General features: G+C 41.3%; 1 protein-coding gene across 2 annotated transcripts in view; it reads left to right on the top strand.

Moving 5' to 3' along the window:
• Window positions 1-26484, top strand: part of GMPR (guanosine monophosphate reductase) — a 116940-nt gene that overhangs the window by 9389 nt on the left and 81067 nt on the right. For both annotated transcript variants that reach the window (XM_033934605.1, XM_033934606.1), the window contains exons 2-3: window positions 13971-14090; window positions 17549-17632. In XM_033934605.1, coding sequence (XP_033790496.1) covers window positions 13971-14090; window positions 17549-17632 — 204 coding nt within the window. The remainder of the gene's footprint in view (window positions 1-13970; window positions 14091-17548; window positions 17633-26484) is intronic.

Genomic DNA, 26484 nt, shown 5'->3' with positions numbered 1-26484 from the left:
TCTGTTTTGAGAATTTATATCTGCTGTCTATATTTTGCACTATGGCTCCCTTTTACTAAACCGCAATATCGTTTTTTAGCGCAGGGAGCCTATGAGCATTGAGAGCAGTGCGAGGCATTCAGCGTAACTCCCTGTGCTAAAACCTACTATTATGGTTTAGTAAAAAGGGAGGGGGTGTATTTGTCTATTTTTGTATTTTGTTACCGAGGTGACATTGCATAGAGTCATCTGCCTTGGGAAATGTATATGGCAGATATCTTTGTTTTGTGTTCAAAAGAAAAGGAAATGCATTTCTGGTTTTATTTCTACAGTGTTGAAGTACTTGTTGGCCCTTGCTGTGACTGGTGGGGATCCCCAAGCACCGCCAGCAGAGGACCTCCTCTAGAGATGGTCAGAACTCCCCTCCACCAAGCGCAGCAGTCGCTGGCAGCATCCATGAGCCACTGAGGTGCCAGCATCTGTGACTCAGGGACGCTACTGCTGCCTGCCAAGCTTGGCAAAAGGGACCCCAGGCCAACTGCAAAGGAAGTCCTCAGCTGACAGTTTGTGGGCTCTCATCAGCTGAGTATTTATATTTTATATTTATATTAGAGGTTCTGGTAGAAACCCATTTACAAAGTATGTATTCTTCCCAATTAATATTTCCAAATTAATAAAGTCTCTTTGCTTATTTGTAAATGGGTCTCTACCAGAGCCTTTAATTCAGTAGCATAATTAAATAAAATAACTATTTCTGAAGTTTATAGGGAAGGATGGTGACGGAGGGGATTCCTCGCGGGGACGGGTGGGGACGGAGGGGATTCCTCGCGGGGACGGGTGGGGACGGAGGGGATTCCTCACGGGGACGGGTGGGGACGGAGGGATTCCTCACGGGGACGGGTGGGGACGGAGGGATTCCTCACGGGGACGGGTGGGATTTTGACGGGGACGGGTGGGATTTCTGTCCCCGCGCAACTCTCTACTATGGAACTCCCTAACACAGCAACTCCGCGATGAACAACGATTAGATAAATTTAAGACAGGCCTAAAAACTTTCCTATTCCGCGATGCGTTCGCTAACACTTAGACACCTCATCTCCCATCTTCTTACCAGCAACAAACCGCTTTGATAAAGCGACCCCACCCACTATGTCTTATCCTAACCCCACTATCCCCTTCTTCTTCTCAAATATGTAACTTTTCCCCTCCTCTCCCCTCTCCCTCACTCTCTAGTATGTCTTGTAATTGTTATTCATGTTCACACAATATTTTTAATATGCTAATTCTATTTTAGTCTTCCTATCTTTTAAATTTATTGTCAACCGGCCAGATATTAATTTGATAGTCGGTATATTAAAATTAATAAAACTTGAAACTTGAAACATGTAGAGAAAAGCCAGGCTATTGTACAGAATGTGACATAATTTGAAATTCTTCAGTGCACCACAGACCTGTCTAAGAAGCTTGATCCAGAGCAGAGAGACCCAATAAGAAAAGGCCCTGATTCTAGTTGAATCTAGCCTAGTTCCTTGACAGGATGAACCATCAAAAACAACTTCCTGAGACTATAACGCACAACCTGAGAGGAATATATGGCATATGTTAGCCACAGTCCTGAAATGGCTCTACAGGCCAAACATAAAGACCACCTCAGGTTGCTTTATTGGCTCACTGTCTGCTTCTGCATACAGTTCAAACTCCTCTTACTGACCTACAAGAGTACTCACTGTGCAGCTCCTCAATATCTCTCCTCTCTTATCTATCTGGAGGGCCCCAGGAGCTCCATACTTTGGGCAAGCCTCTCTTGTCTGTACCCGTCTCATCTACTGCCATCTCTCGACTCCATCCTTTCTGCATTGCTGCACCTTATGCCTGGAACAACCTGCCTGAATCGGTACGCCAGGCTCCATCCCTGGTGGTATTCAAATCCAGGCTCAAAGCCCACTTTTTTTAAAGCTTTATAATAATAATAAAGCTGTGTTTAAGTCCTAATTATTGCAGCTTGCAATATACTACATTTGTTTTTATTCCCTCTATAGCCCCTACCCTCACTACTTCTTCTTCCCTTGTTTGTCCCTTCATGAGCACCATATATTGATTCACCCTATGTCCTGTGTGTCTGTCATAACTTAGATTGTAAGCTCTTTCAAGCAGGGACCATCTCTTGCGTGCATCTGGTAGCACTATAGAAATAATAAATAGTAGTAGTAGTAATTAATCTTGAAATGATGTCATAGTGTTCTCTACTAGAACTTGGGCTGATGTATTGTGGATCACATGCAAGCCAATTAAGCATTATCAAAATTTTCAACTTCAATATAGACTGAAGCTGTAAGAATGAAGTACCAGTAACTTTGGCTATCTGAGGATGTATTGCATCTGCGGAGCTGAAACCAGACAGAAACCTAAATCCCATCTCTCTGAATTCACTGGGAGTGGGGTCACATCTATAAAGACCTGCAGCCCTAGCCATTTGTGGGCTGACGTTCTATACAGCCAGAATCTCTGTCTGGTCTCAATTCAGTTTAAGATTATTAATAGCAAGCTAACTCATAATATCTCTCAGTCCCCCATTAACCTTGAGCACTCCTCTGCTACCAGACACTGCAATTCAATTGCAACACAGACATTATTATATAACACAATTATATATATAAAATGCAATCCAGTGTACCAAACTGAAGTCATATGAGGTCAGTTTTGCATACACCTCAAAGAAATGCTCTTAGGGTGCCTTCTAAAATCTTTTAAATCACAACATAGGCTCCACTCACAGGGTAATGAGTTCCATAATCCTGGACCTTCAAGTAAGCGTGCATGATTTCTGGTGTTTGTCCATCTTGGGGAGCACAAGGAAGGAATTTCAGATAGGGCCTGATCTTGAGAAGCACCTTCAATGGGTATGTCAAGGAGAAGAACAAAGGGAGCAATTCTAGAACTGGGCACTACAGATTTGGTGCATAGATGCGGCATGTTCAGTGCGAATTCTATAATGGAATCAGGGCACCCAGATTCTGTTATAGAATGCTAAGGTAGCAGACACAGACCTATGCGCCTAAATGTGCCAACTTTAGCAGATAACGTACAGTATTCTGTTAGTTATATGCTGGATATGCCCATGCCCTGTCTGTGCACCTCCCCCTGTGCACACCTTTTTGCATTTATGAATTAAGGGCTCCTTTTCCTAAGCTGCGGAAGGTATATTCCATATTTAGTGCAGCTTAAAAGGTCTTACTGCAGGATGCACAGTAAGTTCCAAATGTGCATGTGCAAACTATTTTTTAGGAATTTTTCTAGTGTGCATGTCTCAAAAAGGGGGCGTGGCCAGGGGAGGAGCATAAGCAGGTGAAAAGTGGGTGTCTGGGGATGAAGAATGGGTAAGACAATGTAGCTACATTGCTGAGTGGTAACTGATTGGCGCTGGATTATGAGAGGAGGAGGAAGATGGAAAGAAGGTAAAGCATGGAAGTTCTGGAAGATCCCTGTAAGTCCTGACATTATTAAACCAGGTGAAGTGGGATAAGGAAAAACCATAAGCTCACAGAAACTGTTCTCTCTACAGAAACCTTTCTCTCCCCCTGCAACTGACATCTACCTTATCTATCTCTGCAGCTGATAGAAACAGTAGATTAACTGTGAAAAGATATTTCACATCATTTACCAGAAGGCATACAAGGATGGGGAAATACCCAGTCTTTAAGCTAAGTTAACTACTGTGTCAGTGAAGCTTGAGAGAAAATAACAGGTCCTAATGCTGCGGTTTGGCACCAGGGCCCACCCAGCCAGATACCATGAAGAGATAAACACAGACCATGGTCCGAAGATAGAATTCTCAGAAGATAGAATTCTCAAGAAATATCATCTAATAGCAGGTGTCAGAAATATTTACAGTTGGGAGGGGGTTTGATGCTCGGAAATGCTTATATGGTATAGAAACAGGCATTTCGGGGAAAAGGTTAGGTCTTACGGAAAACAGGGCGAACATATAACATGACGCAGGTGAAACCAGCCAATAAATGAATGTAGTTAGGCAGTAGTGCATAGGAGTGTGTGGCGCAGTGGTTGGATCTACAGCCTCAGCACCCTGGGGTTGTGGGTTCAAACCCCGCGCTGCTCCTTGTGACCCTGGGCAAGTCACTTAATCTTCCATAGCCCCAGGTACGTTAGATAGATTGTGAGCTCACCGGGACAGAGAGGGAAAATGCTTGAGTACCTGATTGTAAAAAAAACGCTTAGATAACCTTGATAGGCGGTATATAAAATCCTAATAAACTTGAAAATAGCCAATAAGGATGTATCATGTGATTTAGGCCAACGTGGTGTTAGCCACCAAGAAATGTATAAAATCAGGCCTCTGGGAGGGAAAGAGCAGAACAGACACCGGAGGACCTTCAGGGCTGAGGATCATCTTATTCTGTTACGCTATATGCTAAATGCTTTATTGCTGTAAGCTGTTATTGATTGACTAAATAAATATATACTTATTGAAACCAGTATATAGCGTGTGAGGTCGCCTTTGAATCTAGGCCTGGGCAGCGGCCTACTTCAATTAACAGGTGGTCCCTTACCCTTCATACAGAAGACCCATGACCTTTTCCCCTTTAGACTATACAGCTGCTTAGAAGGCATTGTTTATTGTTCAAGATAGAAAGTTTTTAATAAACTTGGAAAATACATGGTAGTAAGGGCTCATGCATTAATTTTTGGTAATGACTGTGCTAATACTAACATTGCATGGCTATTTGGAAAATTGAAAATTGCCAATTTCCAGCAGCAGCCATGGTGTACCCAGGGCCCCCTTTCTCCCCCCCCTACTCCTTCCACACCACGCTCATGCCCTCCCTTCCCATCCTGTACCTTTTTAAATTTTACCTCTTTAAATCTTTGCCAGTGTGAGCAACTTATTTATTTATGCATAGTATTCATGTACCACTTATAGCCTTGGCTTTCCGTTTGACATCACTTCCTGGCCCTGTGATCTGGAAGTGATTTCAGAAGGAGCCAGGCTGGCACAAGCAGAAGGCCAGAGTAGTTTGCTCGTGCTGGCAAAGATTTAAAGAGGTATGGGGGTGGGGAATGGAGGGCGTGAGCATGGCATGGGGGGCAGAGAGGTGCTGGTTCCCCCACCAAGATAGTGCCCAGGGCAATGTGCCTCCCTGTTCCCCCTCCCCCTTACTATGCCACTGAGCAGCAAAATGGTCTTAGTGTGGGGGAAGAGCCACTTAAGGACTTGCTAAGGCCACTTTTCACTAAAGCATGTTAAGTTGCATGCTAAAAGTATACAAGTAGCACTTAGGCACATAACTGTAACAATCACACACCCAAGTGCCACTGTTCTAGAACTTATGCACATGTCCAACTTGTAAATGTAGGCGCCAGGTTGCAGAATGAAGGGGGTAGCATCTTGAATAGTGGAGATAATGCTTTACATTTTAAATGAGCAACCACTGGGAGCCGATGTAATCATTTCAATCCCAGTGCTCTGTGTTCCCTAAGTAATGTCTGTCTCAGTAATCTTGCTGTGGTGTAGTACTGTCCCCAGAGCGATGCCTTCCTATAATCCCAAGTGTAAGGTGTTACAGTAATTTTTTGCTGAGAGAATTAATTTTTACAATGCTGTATGCATGTCCTCAACTAAAAAAAAAAGGGTATGTCCTATGCCAGTGGTCTCCAACCTTTTTCATGTAAAGGGCTGCAGTGCGAATACGAGAGAGCCACCAAAAGATTTCAGGCTTACACATACTATTAATTTTGTAAAGTGCTTTGACTTGCTTGATCAGACTGGGTATTAAACATGAAAAAATAATACTAATATTGATTCTACATCACTTCAAGGATATATTTTGAAAACTCATCTTTATTTTGGATTGTCAACAGTAGCAAATTCCATAAATAAGACACCTAACACACTTAAGAAATTGCAGTCACTATATCAAGCGGGCAAGATTGAAATGAACACATTTACAGGATTTGAAGAGCATTTCAGCCAACTGGTTGAGGGCTGCAAAGCAGGACAACAGTCTTTCAATGTTGCATGTTTTAATTTTGGGAAAAAAAAGTTTGAATACCTGCATAAATTCATGATCTCCCCTGGGAGCATGGTATAGAAAACTGAAAAAATAAATAAGTTGTTGCGGGAACCACTGCATTGCCAGTGAACCTTGTATAACCTCAGCAGAAGTGGAACTGGAACATTTTAATCTAAAGCTGGGATACATAATAGAAAACCCTCCCGCACCCTCCCCCCATACACACACACACTTGGTTCCAGATTCCCTCGGTCTGACCTCTGATTTTTTGGCATTTCGAAAAAGTTTGAAAACCTATTTTTTCGACTTGCCTTTTCAAATTTGGTTATTTTGTAATCTTGTAATTGCTTGGCTTTTTATTTTAAGGCATATGTGCAAGTTTATTGTATGTTGTTATTTTAATAATCTGCTATGCTGTTTTACTATGTATATAATGTTTTGTTTTAATTATGTATGTATCGTTGTTATCTGCATAGATGGTTGATATGCGGGCTACAAGTGTTTTAAATAAATAAATATTCAGCCCACAGCAGCTGGTTTTTTGTTGTGTTTTTTTTTATACGAGTTGCTATAGGCAAATCGTCCAGATTTTCAGTGGTAGTACATGGTTAGTGGCTGCCATTGAATGTCCAGACACTTTCAGCCTGTTTTACAAAGCCGTGCTGGATCTCAGCAGTGCCTTTGATCTAGTAGATCATGATATCCTGTTGGGATGTTTAGACACAATGGGGATCTCAGGCAAAGTTTGGAAACGGTTCCAAGGATTCTTGAAAACACAATCCTACCAAGTGATTAGTGATGGAAATTATTCTTACCCCTGGAATAACCCTTGTGGCGTTTCCCAGGGCTCTCCGTTGTTGCCTACACTGTTTAACATCTATATGTCCCCACTTGGATATCTATTGCAGAGTTTGGATATCTATTGCAGATTTAAATTTGAAATTTCACATATACGCTGATGACATCTCTATTTTGTTTCCTTTAAACAAGTTCACTGTGGAAGTTATAAATCAGATATCATCCATATTATTTCAGACAGAGCAAATGACTATCAGTTTTAGGCTAAAACTAAATATGGAGAAAACAAAAAATTTTTTAGCCAGTCCCAATGATAAAATAACAGAAACATCGCTTTGTCTTAATGGACATGTCTATCCAATAACCAATTTCATAAAAATCTTGGGTATCACGCTTGACCGCCAGCTGACTTGGATCAATCATACAAATTTGGTAGTACAAAAATATTTCTATACATTGTGGAAATTACGGACTATTAAAAAAAATACTTTGATCCAGTGTCTTTTAGATTACTGGTACAATCATTCTAGAATATTCTAGAATATTCTAGAATATTGTACTCATTCTAGAATATTGTAACATCATTTATTTAGGATCTTCCCAAAAGATTTTAAGAAGTTTGAGAATAGTCCAAAATGCTGCGGTTCGATTGATAGAAAAATGACCACATTGAAGAAAAATGACCACATTAGTCCATATTATCGATTATTGCATTGGCTAGCTTTGGAAGCAAGAATACTATTTAAGTTTTTCTTGTATTTGTTTTAAGCTGATTTCAGGAGAGTCTCTAATTTATTTGTTCCCTCACTTTGAATTTTATAGAGACCATCAAGGATTACGAGAAGCTCTAACTTATTTACCTATCCCAAGCCAAATGGTGTTAGATATAAGACCTTTTTTGAAAGGACCTTAGCATTTCAGGCAGGCAAACTTCAATGTTGGCTTGGTGAATGTCTTCTTCATCAAGCCGGGTCTTACTGTTCTTTTCAAAAATTAGTAAAGTCTGCTTTGGACAAATTTATCACATAATTAGGCCTTCTTAACATTATAATTATTTTACCATTTTTAATCTTATGATATGTATGTACTTCGCTGATTGTTCAGTTTCTTACGCTGTAAACCACCTAGAACTCTTGGGTAATGGCGGTATAAAAGAATAAATTTATTATTATAATGGCCCCGAAGTCCATAGAGATTTAAAGGGCTTCAGGGCTGTTGCTGCGGCTTTGTAAAAGAGGCCATTTGAGTGTCCAGTACTATCTGAGTGACAGTCATATTCAGCTGCTCTCTGGATACATTTAGGAAAGCTGTTTCACTGTCCACAGCTATTCAGGGCCCCTTTTACTAAAGGGCGTTATGCCCTAATGCAGGGGTAGGGAACTCCGGTCCTCAAGAGCCGTATTCCAGTCGGGTTTTCAGGATTTCCCCAATAAATATGCATGAGATCTAGTTGTATGCACTGCTTTCAATGCATATTCATTGGGGAAATCCTGAAAACCCGACTGGAATAAGGCTCTCGAGGACCGGAGTTCCCTACCCCTGCCCTAATGTGTGCTTATCATGTGAAAAACAGGTTAGCGCAAAGTGCATTAAAGCGTTTTGTGGTATATTGTCTGTTTGCGCACATTAAGGACGTGATTCCATATAGTGTGACCAAAGTTGCACACAGATATTGGTGTGCATTGCCGATTTGTGCATGCACCTTAATGGTTTAACAAGCCAATCAATGCTGATAATTTGCAATTAACAAATAATAATTAGCACATAAAGAAAAAAAAAGGTTTCCTTGTCCCCGAACGGCTGAGTGGCAGGAGCCTGTTTTCGGGGCTTCCACTGCCTTTCAGCTGTTCGGGCTTCCCCTGCTGGCTCTGTGCACATGTGAGAGCAGTCAATTGGACGGTAGAGTCGGTGACTACGACGAACCTCCGTGTGAGTCATTTGCATGCAAACTTTGTAGTGCATCAATAGATCTTTCTGAATCAGCCCAAAAATCCGATCGGTGCAGATGGTCTTACCGATCCTAAACTAAACTAAACCTTAGGTTTGTATACCGCGCCATCTCCACAAGCGTAGAGCTCGGCACGGTTTACAGGGTTAGGTTGAAAAGGAGCTACAATGAAGGGTTATAGGAAAGGAGCTAGGAAGATAAAGAGGGACAGGGTACCAAAGAGCGGGAGGTGTTAGATTTTTGAAAAGAGCCAAGTTTTCAGGTGTTTGCGGAAGGATTGGAGGGAGCTTGAAATTCTGAGCTGGGATGTGAGGTTGTTCCAGAGTTCTGTGGTTCTAAAGGGGAGGGATGTTCCTAGTTTTCCTACTTGGGATATATCTTTTGCAGAGGGGAATGATAACTTCAGTTTTTGGGAGGATCTAGTGGAATCCTCTTAGGGCAATTAGCCCTGAAACTCCTGCAACACTCCTTTTTTTGTTATGTTTGTTTTCAAAGAAAGGCCTCCAGAACTTCCTTTTTTTCCAAGCAGTATAAAGGCATGGACATAATTTTAAACTACAGGCTAGTCCTGTAACTGGTTAAATGTTAACCAAATGAGTTGTCTTGATAAACGTTCATCAGTGGTCAAGATAAGGAACTGTAAAAGCAAGATTTGTCTAGTTATCTCCTGAAGTTAAATGGAAAGATATTTTGAATATTAGCACCTTTTGCTCCCCACCTGGTTAGCGTGAGTTGCCTTTGTTTTGCATTTTCTTTAGAAGTGGCAGTTCTTACTGTATCATTTCAAGAAGTTCACACTCCTTTACAATTGTGGTCATCTTCTCCATGAATGTCACAAGGACCTACACGCCAAATATGACTGTTTACAGAAAGCTTTCCAACTGTCTGCACCCAAAATATCTCTGGGTAGGGTTACCAGATGTCCGGATTTCCCCAGACAAGTCCTCCTTTTGAGGATGTCCGGAAACTGGGTCTCTTTTCCCTGGAGAAGAGGAAACTTAGAGGGGATATGATAGAGACTTACAAGATCATGAAGGGCATAGAGAGGGACAGATTCTTCAAACTTTCGAATAATAAAAGAACAAGAGGGCATTCAGAAAAGTTGAAAGGGGACAGATTCAAAATGAATGCTAGGAAGTTCTTCTTTACCCAACGTGTGGTGGACACCTGGAATGCGCTTCCAGAAGGCGTAATAGGGCAGAGTACAGTACTGGGGTTCAAGAAAGGATTGGACAATTTCCTGCTGGAAAAGGGGATAGAGGGGTATAGATAGAGGATTACTGCACAGGTCCTGGACCTGTTGGGCCGCCGCGTGAGCGGACTGCTGGGCATGATGGACCTCAGGTCTGACCCAGCAGAGGCATTGCTTATGTTCTTATGACAGCTTTTCAAAACCCAGCACTTTGTCCGGGTTTTGAAAAGCTTTCCTTCACACAGTAGAGCATCTGCGCATGCGTGGATATGATGCGATGATGTCGGGCACATGCGCAGATGTCCTTCCCAATGAGAGCAGGCAGCAGGGGGTGGGGCTGGGGTGGGATTAGAGGTGGGGCTGGGGTGAGACCAGGGTGTGACAGGGCGGGGATGGATGGAACTGGCTGGGCCTGGGGGTGGGTCTAGCCTTTCTGTGATTGGTGAAGTGATGTCTTACCTATTTCTTTTTATCTTTTGGTTTTTACTTTGTTGGAAGAGGTAGAAAGGGGTGAGAGGGAGAAATCCTGCATATGGTGGAGGGAAGGGAGACATGCATTCAGAAGAGAGAGGGAGAAATGTTGGACAGGTGGAGGACAGGAAGAGATGGTTGTATGAAGAGAGAAAGAAATGTTGCACATGATAATGGAGGTGAGAAAGAGAGTTGCTGCATGGAGGGGAATACAGAGGTTTGACACAAGACAGGGAGCGAGAGATGGTAGATAGTGGGAAAGAAACAGAAATGTTGGATATGGCAATGGAAGGAAGGTAGAGATGGAAGATGAATGGTGAGCACGGAGAAAGAAGAAAACATCAAATGGGTAGGAGACCCTGGTGAGTGAGTTAATAGAAGACAAACAGAAACCAGAGCCTGGGACCAACATGATTTGAATAATAAAATGACCAGACAAGAAAAGGTAGAAAAATAATTGTATTTTCTGTTTTGTAATTGAAATATGTCAGATTTGAAATGTGTATCCTGCCAGAGCTGGTGTTAAGACAGTGAGCGTGAGCTAGGACCTAACAGAGAGAGGAAAAGTCTTTTTTTTTTTTGTTTAAACCACAACACTGGCATGGAGTTGGAGAGTGCAAAGGAAGGTAGGGTGGGTGAAGAGGCTACAAAAATAAACCCACCAGGCCATTTGAAAAAATGCACGATTGGGCAGGAAAAGTGAATCGAATCGAATTGAAAAATCAATTCAATAGGCCAAATTGAATCAAATTTTTTTCCTGAATTGGGCAGCACTAGTGAGCAGGTCCTGGCTACAGGATCATTTCCTGCATCACCAGGGTGGTGTTCTTCTTTTAGGAGACCGCCCCCCTCCAAGGCAGCACAGGGCTGCCAGACTGGAGGTGAGACTTTTCTACAACATCCTTGTAGGTCTCCTCTATGTACCTCTCTGTCTCCCTCAGCTTCTCCAAGTCTGCAGCTCCAGCCTCAAAGGAACAGACTCATTCTCTGAGAGCCAGAAGCTCTTTGCAGTGAGCACACACATATAATTTCTCACCGGCTGGGAGATAATCATACATTGTATTGTACTGTGTTTACTTCTTATTCGTCTTATACAAAGCGAAGTACAAATGTACCAACATAATAAATTGAAGAAAAAGCCCAAGAAGGCCTCACTGACAAGAAGAACACAGCACAACAGAGGAGTCGTGAGGATAAGATGTCAATAATTCAGCCATGGGTGTAAAATTCAAGATACACTATTGTATGTAGCACTGCGAAGACTCAGACTCTTTGAGTCTTCACAGTGCTACAATCAATAAAGTGTATCTTGAATTTTACACCCGTGGCTGAATTATTGACATCTTATCCTCATGACTCCTCTGTTGTACAGCCATAATAAATACGATTACAAACATAAAACCATATAAAAATATAATAAAACCATAAAACAGTTAACAGCGATCATATTCAACATCTACAACATCCTCCCTACAGCCACAACATGGATATCTGTTCTTCATCCATATTTCATTTTACAGAAAAGATGGCGTTTCAGCAATCTTTTAAATGTCGCCATATTCTCTTGCTGTCATATATATTGCGGAAGCCTGTTCCATTCCTTTGGACCAATGCAGGAGAACACCCCCACCCTTGATGTTTGAAGTCCCAACTCCTTTCTTGTTGTGGACCTGCAGATCCCAATGTTCAGAGGAATGCAACCTGGGAAGTGCGATATAATACTCCAAACAATCAATTAGGTATTTCAGGGCCAACTCATGCTGACTTTGGTAAACTACCAACAACAGCTTATATCGGACCCAGAAATCCATCTTAAGCCAATATAACTTGATGTAATAGGCAGATACATGTTCACTTTTTGTTAATCTAAACCAGTGATTCCCAACCCTGTCCTGGAGGAACACCAGGCCAATCGGGTTTTCAGGCTAGCCCTAATGAATATGCATGAGAGAGATTTGCATATGATGGAAGTGATAGGCATGCAAATTTGCTTCATGCATATTCATTAGGGCTAGCCTGAAAACCCAATTGGCCTGGTGTTCCTCCAGGACAGGGTTGGGAACCACTGATCTAAACAACATACTTAGGATGGAATTTTGAGCTACCTGCAATATATGCAATATAGTAGAGGGCACTCCAAGCAAGACAAGATTACAAAAATCAAGACTCAACATCACAACCAATTGAACAACAATCACCCCAAGTACGGTAAGCCCACAAGTTGTGCAACATCCGCAGCTCACTTCATTCGTTGCAATTAGGTTTAAAACATATTAGATTTTGTTTAGGCCTATCTAAAAATGATGCTAGACAGCCACAAGATTTAAAAACTTATCTCCAGAAATTTTCCTTATATCTGTCCCCCACCCCTCCCCACCATCCATGTTCCCTCCTCTCTCCCCCAATTGTGGTTCACCATCTGTTCCCTTCTTCTCTCCCTCCCCCTCCCCTCCTCCTTCTGCAGGTTTGTCTTCTCTATCTCTGACCACCCCCTCCCATGGCATCTCCCAGCTGTCCTGCTCCTGACCCGACCACCCCTTCCCTCCCCCGTGTGGGTCTGGTCTCCAATCGACCACCCTCCCCATGTGGAGCCGGTATTTCATATCATTGGGCCCTCCCAAAGCAGCAGTGGCAGCCGGCTAGCAGAGGAAATGCTGTATACAGGCTGCTTGTAGCCAGCCCCGCCAGGGCGTTTCCTCTGCTGCATCAGACTGTCAGACTCACCGAAACATAGCTGTGTCAAGAGAGACTTACATAATTTTGTTTGCACTCTGATGGACTTCAACTTTTCCAGTAGTGTAATAAAGTTGACATAGAATTCTGACCATCTGGATGTCCCACTTTGTTTTTGTCTTTCTGCCTTTCCAGAAAAATATCAGCAATAGCACGCTGTATCTCTATAATATTAAAAGGCTTTTTTAGAGCTTCTGTTTGCTGTATAGTAAGCCTCGGAAGTTTAAGACAGAGAAAAATTCCAATAGAAGCTAACTCAAATTATGAGATTCTGAGGAATACAATGTTGAATAAAATTGGAAGAATTGCGATCGCCACAACTTTCTTATTTGGTGGGCTAGTTTATGTTTAGGGTACAAATATGAAAAGATGAATATGGATATGTTGGGGCATAGCAAATTATTTAATTTGGTTTGGGGCCCATTGACATCCTTTGTTAGCTTTGAAAATCAATAAAGTTTTTTATTTTAAAAAAGTTGAATATTCAGTAAATGGAACTAAAAAATCATCACTATTCTTTTAGTTCCATTTACTGAATCTGGCCCCCATCAACTTCCAGTAGACAATGTGACATCTTACTTCTAATATGAAATACTTTGTTTATTAATATGGCTGAAAGGGAGTTTTTCTTCACCTTAACCAAAGCACTGAGGGGTTTCAGTTTCATTTAATATAGATTCATACTTATCCTCTGCCCTTTTTAGCAAAACATCACAACAACGTGGATTACGATCTTCATACCAATGAAATGTAATATGTAGTGGAAGCCTAAGCTGTGATTCACTGATGATAATCCTCAATTCTTGTCATCTATTTACAGGTAGATCTCATACGCACTTTCACATTCCGCAACTCCAAGCAAGAGTACACTGGGATACCCATCATTGCTGCAAACATGGATACTATTGGCACCTTTGAGATGGCAAGGGCTCTGAGTAAAGTAAGTGCTGGAACGTCAACATTTTCTTTCCCATATTCACAAACTGACGCATGACATATTCTTCTCTGTGTTTCCCTTCTACTCTTCATCTGAGAAGGATGATATTGGACGATATGTTTCTAACATTCAGGGGTTGGTAGCAGCCTCATTTGACAAATAACCCTTCAGTGTTGCTCTTTTGGAGGATATGCCATGTGCTGTATGCAGTCTTCAATCCAGCTCATGAAACTAAGGTACTCATATCACTTTGACACTATGGATGAATCCAGAGAGACACGTTTCCTGATGTGAAAATGTAGCCCTCTTTTCTGGGCTTCTCCCTGTATTAGGGTTACCATATGGCTCCAGAAAAAGGAGGATGGATTGAGACATCTGGGTTTTACTTCCATTGAATAGAGCAACATATATTTAAAAAAAATGTAATGAATCCAGGGGAGGATAAAAAAAAAAATCTATGCAGTGCGATAAAGTAAAAATAAATAAATAAAATAAAAAAGGGTAATATTCCTGCATGTGTATGTGAAATGTAATGGAAGGTGATAGGCAAAAACAAAGAATGATGATGTTGCATATGTATATGTAAAATATACCTTCCCCTTTTATGAAGCCGTGTTAGGCTGCAGTGGTATTAGTTTCATAGTTTATTAAAATTTTGATTAAACACTTATCATTCCATTCGAAGCATTGTACAATAAAATCTATAAATATAGATGGGGAACAAAAAACAGATAATAGACAAAATCTTTATACAAGAACAGGCTTGATTGGGAAAGGGCATTGTAAACAAGAGGAAAAAAGGGAGAACTACAGTTTATAAGTAAAGAAAACGCAAAAGGATAAAAACAATGGGATATGAAAAGGTAGGGATTGGTTTCAAGAATAAAAGAAAGGATAACTCAATCGTATGCATCTTTAAAAAGAAAAAAAGAAAACCCTATAAGGTATATAGCCAATAAAAACTATTATCAAATTACTCCTAGAATTGGCTAAATCCCTTTTTGCCTGAGCTAGAAGTCTGTAACTGTACTAAATACAAGAACAGTAATGAAGTTAAGGTCAAAGATATCAGTATGAGCCCACCATGAATCATGGGAACCTTTTGGCTCAGGCTAAGTCTCACAGGTGACTAGCACCAGACGTACGTCTAAATGAGAATTGCCTCATACATCATCAAATCTGTGACCATCTTCTATAAACAAAATCATTCGTTTCAAATGAAAAAATACAGGCTTATAGTTCAGGAACAAGGGGAATATAAGGACATAACAAACAAATACCCCATCACAGACTAAACCAACACAATAAATATGATAAGTTATGAAAACTAAGGAAAATATGTGAATGGTGGTTGAAGATTTACACATGCATAATTTTAAGCCTCAAATTTAATAAATACTAAAACATTTAAATTAATAAGTTAATGTATAACATCTAAAAGTTAATCTAAATAAATATGAGAATCCATTAAAAGAATTATATTGTGCAAATTGTGCTAAATGTGCAAATCTGCCCAGACCCTGAGAAACAAATAACTACAGTACGATAACAAATTGTATGCTCATGAAAAGTGCCAGTGCCAGCACCAATACAGGAATTTCTGTCTATAATAGCAACAAAATCTTTCTCATTAAAATAAAGTGCAATGACTCAAGTACAAATTGAATTTCAAACATTCAAATGCAAATATAAAAAATATGTGAATATCACTCATATAACCCAACTATAGTGGCTAATAAAGCATCAGTACTATAACAATTAACTATAACATATAACCAGGGGCTCAGACTATTACCAACCCCACACATATACACACACAATACCACTCAAACCAAGAACATATCGTCATTCATCGTCATTCATCACCACTCGACAAAACTCCGTTTCGTGTCTTCATCAGGAGCAGGATGCCAAATAATATAATATAATGGCCCAGTGGAGAACACCGACAACCAAATTTCACAGTTAGTCGGTCCAGAGTTTCAAAACCAAAAATCAAGAAAAATACTCAGAGCTAGCGTGTACAAATCAAACAACGCTGCGTGTACAAATCAAACAACGCTGCTGTTGTTTGTTATGTCCTTATATTCCCCTTGTTCCTGAACTATAAGCCTGTATTTTTTCATTTGAAACAAATGATTTTGTTTATAGAAGATGGTCACAGATTTGATGATGTATGAGGCAATTCTCATTTAGACGTACGTCTTTAAAAAGAAAACATTTTAAACTACTCTTGAATTTATCCAAGTTTTGTTCTGCTCTAATATAAAGTGGGAGAGAGTTCCGTGACCGAACAGATGGTAGCTCGACGGGTGCCAAAAATTCGAAGTGAAGGGACGTTGAGAGTATGTTGCGAGGCGGACCTTAAAGTTTGGGTGGGGGGGGGGATCGTATGGTATTAAAAGTCTATCTATGAAAGCGATAGAGCTAATGCGGTTGCAGCCGGCGATAAAAAGCCTAATGAGGCTTCGTATAAGGGGGGGGGGAATGGGGAATGGTGAATGAAATGAGGATAAAACTGCATGTGTGTGAAATAGAATAAAGTGTAAATGAGCAATCATTTCTTGCTTCTATTCAGTTGTATTTATCATGTTTTTAGGTCTGCTGCAGCCTTTTGCTTGTTTGCGGGACCTGCTTGTTTTTATAGCTTCTGGCTGTGTTTAGGTTTTTTTTTAAACTTTTTGCTCATGATGCAGGCCGGTTGGCTGAAACATGATGCATGTCGAGTCATTTAAGTTGTTGCAACACCATTATTCAATAAAGTTTGGTTTATCCATATCAACACCTACTTTGCTTGATGTCTTATCCGCTATTGGTTGCTGGTGTTTTCCTTATGAAGAAGTTCTGTTCTATTCTTTTCTTGCCATTTAAAATACAACAGAAGACTTGTTAAATAATGATCTCTGTCAAATTTTTACCCAGGCCAATTGAAAGCCCTAGACTCCTTTAATTCACTGAAAGCATTAATACAAGCAAATCTTTTCTGTGTGCCGCTCATGCCAAATGGTTCAGCTGCTCCTCTCCCTTTTCCCCCTACAGGCCCTGGTCCAGTTTTCATTACTTTTTTTTTTCTGAAAAGAGTTGTGCTCTTTTAACAGAGTGCTGGTTTTTGTCTGCTCCGTGGACACAGATAGCGTTAAGTGTCTGTGCTGAATTTAGCAGCAGTCATACACTGCATTACTTCCATGGTGTAAACTCAAGATCATATTTCTCCATTCTCGGTATTCACTGATTGGCAGTGCAGGCAGATCACCCACTGTGGCTGAGCAGCAAGACTAGGCTTTGTGCCCTTTCTCCTCCTCCTCCTCTTTCACAGTTCAATTGATAATGTTTTTAAGGTTGCATTTAGACTACAGCTAAAAAAAAATCTATAAAAGCAAAAATGATAATACCACAGGTCTTTATTTGCCGAAGTGTGGTTACCAGAAATGTACTGCTCTGGTGTGTTTTTTCTTCCCTAGAACACAATGTTTACTGCCATTCACAAGCATTATTCTTTGGAGGAGTGGAAGATGTTTGCAGCAAATTACCCAGAATGCTTAGAGGTAGGTTCCTATTATTTAGCCTATTTTTTTCCACAATATTGAGGTAAATTTTCAAAGATTTAATAGGAGCTCAGAAACATGCACATAGGCTAGCTAAATGCAGATTTTTAGCAGTTACTCAGCGGTGGCATAGCGAGGGAAGTTGGCAGCCAGGGCAGTGGTACCTGTCAATGCCATGCCATGCCCCCCCACACTCTTGCCTGCCACTTGAGTGCCCCCCCCACCCCTTGTGTACCTCTTGAAATGTTCACCAGCACAAGTAGTATCTTCCGCTCGTGCTGGCCTGGCTCCCTTCTGACATCACTTCCTGATCTCACAACCAGGAAGTGACATCAGAAAGGAGCTGAAGCCGGCGCAAGTGGAAGATGCTTCTTGCAAAGGCTAACATTCCCCCAGGTCACTTCAAGGCAAAGCTAAAAACATTTTTATTCATTGATGCTTATGATTTATAATGGCTCTTATAAGGGCTAAGTTACAAGTTTATCTGCAGTTTTACCCCACCCTTTCATACTGCCCATACTTGTTTTCTTTTCTTTGCATTTTGTAGTTCTTCTCTTTTTTCCTCTTGTTTTCTGTCTGTCTATATTGTAAGTCTTCGTTTTTACTAAATTTTCCCCAATTAATGATAAGGAAAATACTGTAATGTTTTTTAACCTTGTTCTATGTTTGTTGAATGTTGTACAAATTTTATTATTATTGTACACCACTTAGAAATAGGATTAAGCGGTATATGAAATTCTGAATAAACTTGGAAACTTGGCATTGGAGAGTTAGTTGTTGACATGGGAAGCTGTTGAAGGGAGAGGGAGAGGAAGAGGTCAGGGAAGAGGTAGAGGCTGTGGCAGAGGAAGAGGAGGACCCTGGCGATAATCTTTTCTTCAGCAGCACAGATGCCAAGACCAGAAGATATGGAATATTTTTTGTACAGGTTTTGTTTCAGTTTTTAATAAATAAGTATGAACATTAAAAACAAAAAAAAAATGTGATAATGAAACAGCACTACCCACTGGCAGGAGTGTAGGTGGAGGACTCCTCAGCTTAGAGGGAACAGTGATTAGCACTCATTAAAATATGCGCGCTTATACTACTACTGCTATTAATCATTTCTACCTTTCTCTGGTTGAGAATAATATGAAATGAAACAAGAAGTGTCGTAGAAAAGTGTGGAATAACTTTTAATTTTCACGGGTTCACATTTTCTTCTTGGCTGGGCCACCCACCCATATACACACACACTTTTCGTGTTGTGCTGCTATCTATTACTCATTTGCTCACTCCACGAGTGCTTTCCTCCCTCCTACATTCTATTCCTTCACTCCTTAACTGAAAGTTTCTTCAGATTCTTTTACACTTTTTAGTTTTCTCTAAGCTCGATTATTGTAATTCTCATTTAATTGGCCTTCCTCAATATCAGATTCACTGACTTCAACTTGTGCAAAATACAGCACGTCATTTGTTATATCCTTGTTCCAAGTTTGACAACATAACTCCGCCTGAGCACATACTTCTAATTTCTTATAGAATTACTTTCTAGTATAACATTTTTTTCTTTTCAGATTTAACTTTATTTGTGAATATTTGCAGTATAGCAAATAAACTGAACTCAGCTATGCATTGTATCCATCATCATATAACTCTCATGTAGTTCACTGCCAGCTCTTTCTAAGCCTGCAGCAATCCCCTCACACATTTCCGTCACCTCTATCCCATTTCTAGGCAAAATAGGTATTTTTCCCATATAAACATTCACCTGAAGATATGGTGGTCACCAGATCAGCAACAAAACCGATAACATCTGTGTGAATGAGTAGTGGAGGTAGGCTCTGCAGGATGTAAAAACATTCAGATAGGCAGATTAGAGAGGCCATATGGTTCTTATCTGCCTTCATTTTTTTATGTTTTAGGAGAGGGAATGATATGGGCCCTGACCTTTATATGGTAACAGCATCATTGAAGCTCTGAATAAAAGGGAAAAAGAAAAAAACACCTGCACGTTCATATGTAGTGAAGAAATTGAAGGACCATGCCAATGCCAAACAGGTCAGACTTAAGCTAGACTCTTACTACTACTACTACTACTACCATTAATTATTATTTCTATAGCACTACTACCATGTTTTCCCTGAAAATAAGACCTATCCGGAAAATAAGCCCTAGCATGATTTTTAAAGTTGCTCTTAATATAAGCCCTACCCCAAAAATAAGCCCTAGTTAAGATCGACCCCTGAAGCCTCTCCCGAATGTCGCTGACACTCCCCGACACCATCCCTGACACTAGTGCTGCCCAATTCGCCCAAAAAATTAGAGTCGTCAATTCAGTGACCCCCCCCACCTCAGTGAGACCCGACATATCTCTGCTCCAAGGCCTCCAAAAACAGCAGCATACTCCACAGGATTTTGTAGACTTCAATCATATGTCTCCTCAGCCATCTCTTTTCCAAGCTGAAGAGTCTTTCCTCATACGAGAGGCGTTCCATCCCTTTTATAATCTTGGTCATTCTTCTTTGAACCTTTTCTATTGTCACCATATCTTTCTTGAGATAAGGAGACCAGAATTTAACACAATACTCTAGGTGAGGTCACACCATGGAGCGATACCGAGTAGAGAATGACATAGGGACAAATTTTCCCCCAAACTCTCGGAAACTCATTTTCCTATCCTATTCCTGCGAGTTTTTCCTTTCCCTGCCCCATTCGAGCAAGCTCCATCCTATCTGCAGAAATCTCAAACACTTTAAAATCATAAGTGTTCGAGACTTGTGCGGTTAACGCAGAGCTTACATGAATGGGACAGGGACAACCGCAAAACTCAAAGGAATGGGATGGGGATATATTTGTCCACATGTCATTCTCTAATACAGAGGCATTATAACATTCTTAGTCTAGTTAACCATCCCTTTTTTAATAATTCTTAGCATCTTGTTTGCTTTTTTGGCCGCCGCCACACATTGGATGTAAGTTGCATTGTATTATCTACAATGACACCCAGATCCTTTTCATGGGCACTGACCCCCAAGGTGGACCCTAGCATCCAGTAACTGTGATTTGGGTTATTCTTCCTAATGTGCAATATTTTGCATTTGTCCACATTAAATTTCATCTGCCACTTGGATGCCCAGTCTTCTAATTTTTCACAATCTGCATGAGTTTTAACAACTTTGAAGAGTCATCTAATCACTTTACTCATCGTTCCAATTTCCAGATCATTTATAAATAAGTTAAATAGCACCGGCACTCCACTGTTTACTCTCTTCCATTGAGAAGAATGACCATTTAACACTACTCTCTGTTTTCTATCTGATAACCAATTCCTAATTCACAACTGAACTTTGCCACCTATCCCATGGCTCTAATTTTCTCAGGAGCCTCTCATGAGGAACTTTGTCAAAAGCTTTCTGAAAATCTAGATATACTACATCAACTGGCTCCCCTTTATCCACATGTTTATTCACACCTTCAAAGAAATCAAGCAAGTCACTTTCAGGAATTAGCCCCCAGATATAGTCTCCCATCATGTTCTCATTATATTGTCCTTGGTAGTAGCATTTGAAGTTTAGTATATCCTGGTGGAAGGGCTCACCTTGTTCCTTTGAGTATGCTCTCATGTTCTCCTTGAATGTCTCAAGATGAGCATCAAAGACATGGACTTTGAGAGACATCCTACAGTCCACTTTACTGTAATTCTTCATCAGATTCTCAACTAATTCCACGTAGTTGTCGGCCTTGTGATTACCCAGGAAGCCCTGAACCTTGAAACAAAGCTGTTCCAGGCTGCTTTCTCCTTCCTAGTTAGCTTCTTGGGAAATTCCTTGAACTCCAGGATCTTCTTTTTCTGAGATCTGAGAATGACACCAGCTTTGAACTTTGCCTCAGACAGATTAGTGAAAATGTCTTGAATGTACTTGAAAACTGCCAACTTCTTATCTAGAGCTCTGACAAATTGTTTCATTAGGCCAAATTTGTTGTGCAGTGGTGGCATCAGCACCTTTCGGGGGTCCACCAGTGGTTCACATTTGATGTTGTTTCTCCCCACAAAGAACTCTGTCCATTGTGGCTAGTCTCACCTTTGGTAGTGTGCCTTTGTGTCCCTGCTGTCCCAAAGGCAGAGGTAGCAGGGAAACTTGGTAAAACTGCCTTGGAGACTCATTAGGAGTGCCACCATTTTGAAGTCTCTGATAATCTCCCATACTCATTATAATTCACTAGTCTTATAGCCCGTTACATTAATGGGTGCTAGAATATATGTGTGTCTGTCTGTCTTTATTTCTTTCTCTCTCTCTCTCTCTCTCCTTAGCCGCTTTCTGTATTTCTGTCTTTCTTTTTCCTTGGCTGTCCATCCCCCCTTGCTTGCTCCACCTGTCCATTCTCCCTTCCTTTTACCTCCCATGTGTCCACCACCACCCCTTCACTGCTCTCCTTATCCAGCAGCAGCCCTTCTCCCTTTGTTTTACCTCCCTCCTGCTAGAATATATGTCTGTCTGTCTTTCTTTTTGTCTCCCTCCCTCTCACTATCTGTCTTTCTCCCTGCCCCCTATGCAGCAGCATTTCTCCCCCCCCCTGCAGCTTTAAAAAGGTCTTACTTCACCACCCTGGCACCAAGGTAGAGAACCAGGCAGCCTTACCTCCATGGTAGAAACGGTGCTAGGGTAAGGGCAGAGTTTAAAGGTTGTCAGCTTTTTTTTTTTTTTTAATTTGCTTTAGCCATGCTCTTCGCCACTTTCTTGGCTATAATCGCTTTCGCCTTTTGGGGGCTCTTGGCTGTTTTCTTGATGGCAGTTGCCAACGGCTTCTTGGCCCTCTTCGGACTCTTTTTCACTCTGGCCCCTGCCGCCTTTTTCGCTTTCTTCACTGCCGCTTTCTTGCTTTTCGGAGGGCTCTTCTTCTTCACCTTCGGCTGCTTCCAGAGCCTTCTTCAGGGCAGCCAAGGACATGCCGATCAGCTCAGAGATGCTGGGGCCCGATGCCTTGTGCGCCTTCGCCGCTCCCACCGGCTTCTTTGCCCTTTTTGGCATCTGCCCTCCGCCGACAGGCCTCCTCCCAGCAGCCGCCACTCCGCGTGTCCTGGAGTTCTGGTGACATAGTCAGCGCACATGCGCACTCTTGCCGACACAGCGCGACAGAACAGGGATCAGGGAAGCATGCAGTGAGAGTGTGCATGCGCGCTTAGCGTTTTATTATTATAGATGGTGCCTAGTAAGGTCTTGATGCTGTTGTAATCCTCCTTTGAGATGCACTGAGTGAGCCAGTGGAAGAGGCTCTTGTTCTCGTTATGGAGCAGCATGGCTTTGATGCTCTTGGATGAGCTGTCAGTGTCGGGATACAGATTATTCCAATTGCCTCAAACAGACTGATCACATTGTGGCAGAAGCAGAGTTCATCTTGATGGGTGAAGAAGGTTGAAAAAGCTTGGTGATGCTTCCTATTATCTGTGACTTGCACACTTTTATCTAACAAGTTCCACTGCTTGAGCATAGACATCAAAACTTTGGCATTGGACTTGGTGAGAATAAGATCTCTGATCAAGTCATTGAGGTCTTTTTGGCTTGGATAGTATGGATTTCTCTCATCAGCTGCATCACTGATATTGTAAACTGGATCTACAATATCTCCCTCACTCTCTGACTTGCTGTTCTCTTCTGAAGACAGCTGCTCTCTCTCTGGGGGAGTAGGTATTGGGAGCTCAGGGCAATGTGGCACAAGGGCGATGGATGAAGGAATGTCTAGATATGTCATTGCAGATGCATGCTTACCAGTTTGACATTTGGAAGGGTCCACCATGTAGAAGTAGCAATTGCTTGAGTGGTCAGTAGGTTCCCACTAAATTCTTGGGATATCAAACTTTATGGCTCTTTTCCCCTCGGTACCATCCTATAGAAGACCAAAATGAAATTGTGTAATGAAAACAATACATTTATTTCACCTATAGACTAATATGTATGAGATACTCACAACATATTTCATATATGATATATTTTCAAATAACATTGAAAATTTTAAAATTTAAATATTTTTTTTAAATTAAACATTCTAAGAAATTTTATAGCAGAAAATTCTGCCATCCTAGATGGTAATCAGTACACTTGATTATTGTAATTCTCTATATTATGTCATCAGATGTAAAGACATTCGCTGTTTACAACTAGTTCAAAATACTTCTATAAAAATAATAACTGGGAAAAAGAAATTTGATCACATCACTCCACATTTAAAATCTGCTCATTGGTTACCTGTTAATCATAGATTAACATATACATTTTTGCTTTTGGTCTTCAAGACATGTTCTGCACAATCACTGCCTCATCTCGATAATTACCTAATACTGTATATACCCTCTCATGTACTTCGTTCTCTTCAACAAAATGTTCTTACCGTTCCATCTGTAAGATATGCTACATGTTGTATATACTCGAATAGAAGTCGATCCGAATATAAGTCGAGGCCCCCTTTTCCTCCCAAAAGGAGGAAAAAAAAATAAAAAAATGGTTGACTCGAATATAAGTCGGGAGGCTTAATATTCAAGTGCCCTGCCCTGTCAGGAGCTTCATAAAAAGGCATTTGCAGCCAATGTAAATAGCTGATTTGCTTTCAGAAATTTTAGTTGGCATTCAGATCCCCTAGAAATGGAATATCCTGCAACTTAATATTTTATCACAAAATAAAAAAGCAGGGTAGTCACAGAAAGAACAGGAGTTTTTTCTTTAAAAAAATAAAATTTTAAAGAATGTATTTGGTAGAAATCCATTCCTTAGTTCATTGTGTAGTAAAAGTGTGTATGCAGTGTGTTCTCAGGGGGCCTTGATAGGTACACACATACCACAGCCCCCTCCCTGCCAAGCTCTGCACCCAGCCCCCTTCCCCCCCCCCTGTCAGGCACCTCACCCAGCTCCCTTCCTGCCAGGCACTGCACCCAACACCCTTCCCTCTCTCCCCTGTCAGGCATTGCACCAGCCCCCTTCATTCCCTCCCCTGTCAGACTCTGCACCCAGCACCCTTCATTCCAGGCTCTACCCCCTCCCTGCCCTAGCCTCATACCTCATCATGCCAATCCTCGGTGGAATTATTTGTGAAATTATTGCCCATTAATTCTTGCGAGCCAGTAAGGATGCCTCTCAGTACCGAGCAGCAGCGCCAAATCACGCTCCTGCTCGTGAGCTCAGCGGCTGAAAGAACTCGCGGCAGCCAGTTAGCAGCAGAGCAGGAACTTGGAAAGTTCATTCCTGCCTGCTGCACCTCCACTGGGGATCGGCACGATGAGGTATGAGGCTAGGGTAGGGTGGGGGGCAGGGGGCAGAGCCTTACGGCAGCGGCCTGCAATAATTCTGGGAGGAGGTGTATTGTTGGCTCGAATATAAACCAGGACCCCCATTTTTGGGCCACTTTTTTGGCCCCCAAATCCCGGTTTATATTCGAGTATATAAGGTACGCTTCTGCTAGAGAGCATATTTTTGGGGTTAATGGCCCACAACTCTGGAATGCCCTCCCTGATCATATTAGGTCTGGAAACAATTTAGAACGTTTCAAATCACTTTTCAAATCTTTTTTATTTTCAGATGCATTTAACTAGCAGCTTCTATTCAATCGGCATATATTTATATTTCAGGCAGGACTCAGTGAGCATCAGTATGGAATTAGAAGTGCACATTTAAAGCTAAATTTAAATTGTATTTAAATTTAATCATACTTTGGGCTCCTTTTACAAAGGTGCGCTAACGTTCTTAGCACATGCACTGGATTAGCGTTCGCTATAGCGTGCGCTAGCTGAAAAACTACCACTTGCTCAAGAGGAGGCGGTAGCAGCTAGTGCGCGGGGCATTTTAGCGCTTGTAATTCCGCGCGTTAAGGCCCAAACGCACCTTTGTAAAAGGAGCCCTTTATCTATCTTTTATTTTGTTAACAATGTAACTTTCAATTTTCATTCAATTTTCACCTTTATATCAAATGTAAACTGCATAGATGCCTTTGCCGGTATATAAAATACGAAATAAACTTGGAAACAAAATTGCCTTTCTTTCCAGAATTTTTTTTGACAGTGCTCGCATGTGAAATGAGGTGCCCAAGGTTTATCTTGATCCCCAACTAGCATGCTGTAATATGCCTTGTAGGCTTTGCACATCTTAGCAGATGTTTCTATGGAGCACTTTTTCCTCTTGTCTTGATAAATTGGCTGCATATATAGCAAAATGCATCTGCTGGATATTTGCAGCCTCTGGATGCCATCTAAAACTGCAGATATTTTAGCACTTAGGCAGTTGGAACTGAACTGAGCTGGTGGGCTTAAGATCTCTAGAGTTATATTGTACTATCATTTATATTGACGGAAAGTTCTTGAAGTTACTCTAAGGGGCCCTTTTACTATGGCCTTTGGCCAAAATTGGTGCAGCAGGTGCCTATCACCATTTTTGGACCGCAGCAATTCAGAAATTACCATGGGTTGAAAAAGCACAACTCATAGGCGTGTCTGCCAAGAGGCAAGTTTCTGCCCACACACGCTGTGGTAACAGTGTGTCTGAAAAGCCCTTACCGCCTGCCTTTTTTCAGGCAGTGAAGGCTCCTGCACTAACCAGGAAGTAAGAAACACCACATGCCTTTACCACAGTGTGTCAGTGCATTGTGGGTACATACATCCACAACACACCCCTTCCTCCATCCATCTCTGCCCACAATTGTGGTAAATCTTTTTTTTTACAGCAGTGGCAAGTGTGGCATGCCTGCAGTATTGTTTGCCACACAGCAGTACCCTACCACACATTAGTAAAAGGGCCCCTAAGTTTACTCAGCTTGGAATCAATCTGGAATGTTTTGCCAAAAAAGGTACATTTCAAAATATCAATGTCCTGGTCACAAATCAAAGT

This window comes from Geotrypetes seraphini, chromosome 2 (assembly GCF_902459505.1).
Source record: "Geotrypetes seraphini chromosome 2, aGeoSer1.1, whole genome shotgun sequence".
Taxonomy (NCBI): domain Eukaryota; kingdom Metazoa; phylum Chordata; class Amphibia; order Gymnophiona; family Dermophiidae; genus Geotrypetes; species Geotrypetes seraphini.
The sequence above is the reverse complement of the archived record's forward strand: the minus strand, read 5'-3'. Positions and strand labels throughout refer to the sequence as shown.